Source organism: Myotis brandtii, unplaced genomic scaffold, assembly GCF_000412655.1.
Source record: "Myotis brandtii unplaced genomic scaffold, ASM41265v1 scaffold1718, whole genome shotgun sequence".
Classification (NCBI taxonomy): domain Eukaryota; kingdom Metazoa; phylum Chordata; class Mammalia; order Chiroptera; family Vespertilionidae; genus Myotis; species Myotis brandtii.
The window spans coordinates 36,049-39,774 of record NW_005356331.1 but is presented as its reverse complement, the minus strand read 5'-3'; the positions used below and the strand labels follow the sequence as shown (position 1 = coordinate 39,774).

Here is a 3,726-nt window from a genome sequence, read left to right as displayed (position 1 = left end):
GGGCGCGGCTAAGAAGCCCAAGAAGCCCGCGGGCGCCGCCGCCAAGAAAGCCGTCAAGACTCCGAAGAAGGTGAAGAAGCCGGCGGCGGCCAAGAAGGCCGCCAAGAGCCCCAAGAAGCCCAAGGCCGTGAAGCCCAAGAAGGTGGCCAAGAGCCCGGCCAAGGCCAAGGCCGTGAAGCCCAAAGCGGCCAAGGCCAAGGTGCCCAAGGCCAAGAAGGCGGCCCCCAAGAAGAAGTAGGTCCGGTTGGAACCCTGTTCCTATAACCCAACGGCTCTTTTAAGAGCCACCTACCTGCTGCTGGAAAGAGCTTGGGAGCGCCGGCCTCTGGCTCGGTGAGATCTAGGGACCCCCGGGAAATTCTCACTTGGAGCCCAGTTACTGGGAATGTTTGGGGGGTTCGCAGTGATTTACCCGCAGCAGGACTTGGGAAACACTATTTCTGTGTGTTCACCTGAGGTTTTTATTAGACCCACACCCCGAACTAGTCAGTCACTGAATCAACCAAAACATTTAAAAGAAAGATTCCCGGCCCAGGCTGGGAGGGCTCCCTTTTCCAGGCAGGGTTTCCCTGCAGCCTCAGATGGAACGGGGGACAGCATTGCTGAAGCGGTCTTCTCTGAAGTTGGGAAATGCTTTTGGGGTGTCCCGTGCAACCTAGGGCTCAACATCTGCCCCGGCAGCCGCGAGTCACCTGTGTGTCCAGCAGGTGGGCCTCTGGCGCCCGCACAACACGCCGACCTCTGACCCTGGCAGGTTAGCTGGCTGCCCCCTGGCTTCTAGCCGTTGTCAGGAAAGGAGCTCAGCTGCCAGGGGCCGAGAGAGCCGGAGCCCAAAGCCCTTCCCCGGTTTTCCTTCTGGAGAAACAACTGGCCGGATCCGGTAACATTTGCAATCCCCTGCCTCTCACCCGTTTTCTACCTGGTGGCGTGCGCTGCGCCACATTAAACACACGTGGGGACACGGTCGCAGAATTGCCCCTTTAAGCTTTAGGAATTTTAATTCTGGGGTTCACAGTGTACTGCCCTTTTTTCATATCCAAGAGCAATCAGTATATGACTGAGCCTGATTTCCTCACTGTTCCTTAAGGCAGCTCAATTCGTTCGTTTTTAATATATTTTTATTGATTTCAGAGACAGAGAGAGAGAAACATCAATGATGAGAGAGGATCATGGATCCGCTGCCTCCTGCATGCCCCACACTGGGGATGGAGTCTGCAACCCGGGCCTGTGTCCTGCCGGGGAATCAAACCCTGACCTCCTGGTTCCTAGGTGGACGCTCAACCACTGAGCCACACCAGCCGGGCTGCTTTTTCTCTTAACAAAACCTTGAGAAAGTCCTTTGAAGTCAAGTCATCTTTTAAAAAGTGTCCTCCACATGGGGTAGCGATGATAACCCATTAATAAGGATTGACGTTCCCATTTGCCACTCCTGGCCATGGTGCGTAGACAAGAGAGTTCTAGTGCGGACATTGCCAGAGGAAAGTGCATTTTAATTTTCAGTTGGTTGCTGCTGACATATCCTGAAAATAGCTCTCCTCTCCCGCCAGCCCGGACGGAGGTCTCCTTAACTCTGCAAGTCTACAGCGTGTAGAATTATTTCACACCGTCACTCCCTTTCTTTAGGTTACTGGTCACTTGAATATGCACTTATATGGTTTGCTCATTCGCTGGGAAGTCAGTCTGTCTTTCTCTTGTCCCATTGGTTTTCTTTTCTTACATATAATAGAAAATTAACCTTATATTTATCTCCTGTGTGATAGTTTTCTAATAGGGTTTTTTTTTCTATATTTTCTTTGTCTATGATGTAGTTTCCACTTATATGTATTATATATCACAAGTCATTAAATATATGTACTTTTGAATATTAAATGTTTTCATTACAAACAATGCAATGGTTACACCATGTTTCGTTTCTGCCTTTTGCTTTAAAAAGAACAGCCGTGTGACACACAACCGTGCGATGTTCTGTGGAATCTTGGGCCCTCACCTGGGTCGGTCGCCCAACTGAAACTAGGAAAGTTCTCCAGACAGGACGCCGTCGAGAACTAAATCAACCAGATTAAGGACACCCGGCGTGGCTGGCACACGCACTGACCAGTCGTCTTCACCGGTGACCCCCAATGTTTGCCTTTAGAAAACCCTGGATTGAAAAGCATCCCAGAGCCTGGGTTTCAGGGGTGGCTTCCCATTTCCCCGTGTGGGAAGCCATCGGGCACACGCGACGTGACGCGAGTGAATGCCGTATCTTTGCATGTGCAGTCCCATCGGGGCCCTGGCAACCCCATGAGACAGAACTGTCTTTAATGTTCAGGTTGAAGGAAGGGAGGGAGGGAGGGCTCACAGGCCTTAAGTGGGGCACCCCAGCGCCTGCGTAGAGATGGCTCCTTGCTTTGGAGCTGCGCAGGGACAGTGTGGATCTCGGCGGTATCTCGGGGTCCTTCGCCGCCCGACAGCCCGAGAACCACGGAAGCAGGCCAATTTGTTCCTCAACACGCCGGCCATGTTCCTTCCGACACGATCATTCTCATTTATTGATTGTCAGCAATTCAACCTCCTTATGGGGTCGCCTTGCGGTCCACACCCTGAGCACAGAGCTTGCCTGGCGTTGTGCAGGCCGTTCCTGCCTCCAGGAGTTCAGCATTTCCTCCCTCCCTCCCTCCCTCCCTCCCTTCCTCCCTCTCACCCGAGCTTTCCATTGATTTTCAGAGAGAGTGAAAGATAGAAAGACAGAATTATTGATGTGAGAAAAACATATCAATCAGTTGCCTCCTGCACGGGCCCCAACCAGGGAGGAACGTGCCAACCGGGCATGCGCCCTTGGTGGGAATGGAACCATGAGACCCTAGTTCATAGGTCAACACTCAACCACTGAGCCGCGCAGGCCGGGTGTGGCTCAGATTATTAATCAACGGGTCAGTGGCTAAAAGACTCACCGCTAGTTTGGTTTTTCTGTTCTTTTCTGCAAATCCCGTCCCCCGCCCCACCCCACCCCCAAGCTCAAACCATGTCAGACACACTGGGGGGGACTTGGGCCTCCTGACGTCGGTCACCCCACCAGTCACCCCAGGACGTCTGGAAATCAAAGCTCTGAATCCTGAGAAGGGGGATGGAGAGGCCGAGGGTCAGACTGACCCCCTGTGGTATTTTTACAGTCTTTTATATATATATATTTTATTGATTTCAGAGAGGAAGGGAGAGGGAGACAGAAACATCAACAAGAAAAAAATCATGGATTGGATTCCTCCTGCACACCCCAACTGGGGATCGAGCCCGTAACCCGGGCGGGAACAGAACCGTGACCTCCTGGTTCATAGGAGGACATTCAACCACTGAGCAACCCAGCCCAGCTTTATCTCTCTATGCCCCCGCCCTCCCCGCCGCAGATGTATCCAGGACCCACTCACAGCCCAGCACTGCTCTGGGGCAGGGAAACAGCATGGAGAACACAGGCCCGAATCCCACCCTAGGCCTTCACACTCATTCTCTCTCCTGGTTCAGCCACAGGCGGCTGCTGCTCTCCTCACTCGTCCAGGCTGGGCAGGAACAGGGGGGAATAGGGGTAAACCTGGAGATAGGGCCGCAGGGCATCCGGGAAGGAGGCCCTGGGGAAGGTGAACATGTGGGAGCCCGAGGTCCCGCTGTAGAAGGACACAACCCCGACCCCGCAGTCCAGGAGAACCCCCACGACCAGGGGCCGCTCCTGCAGGTGCAGGGGCGTGCGTGGCC

The 3,726-nt window shown here is 53.7% G+C and overlaps 2 protein-coding genes across 3 annotated transcripts in view; both read right to left on the bottom strand.

The window, feature by feature from the left end:
- The window catches only part of LOC102262352 (histone H4), a 135,124-nt gene that overhangs the window by 119,786 nt on the left and 11,612 nt on the right, over positions 1 to 3,726 (bottom strand). The window lies entirely within an intron of this gene.
- LOC106725567 (E3 ubiquitin-protein ligase TRIM38-like) overlaps positions 3,521 to 3,726 on the bottom strand; it is a 3,510-nt gene continuing 3,304 nt past the window's right edge. Inside the window, exon 4 of the mRNA XM_014537076.1 lies at positions 3,521 to 3,700. Coding sequence (XP_014392562.1) covers positions 3,521 to 3,700 — 180 coding nt within the window. The remainder of the gene's footprint in view (positions 3,701 to 3,726) is intronic.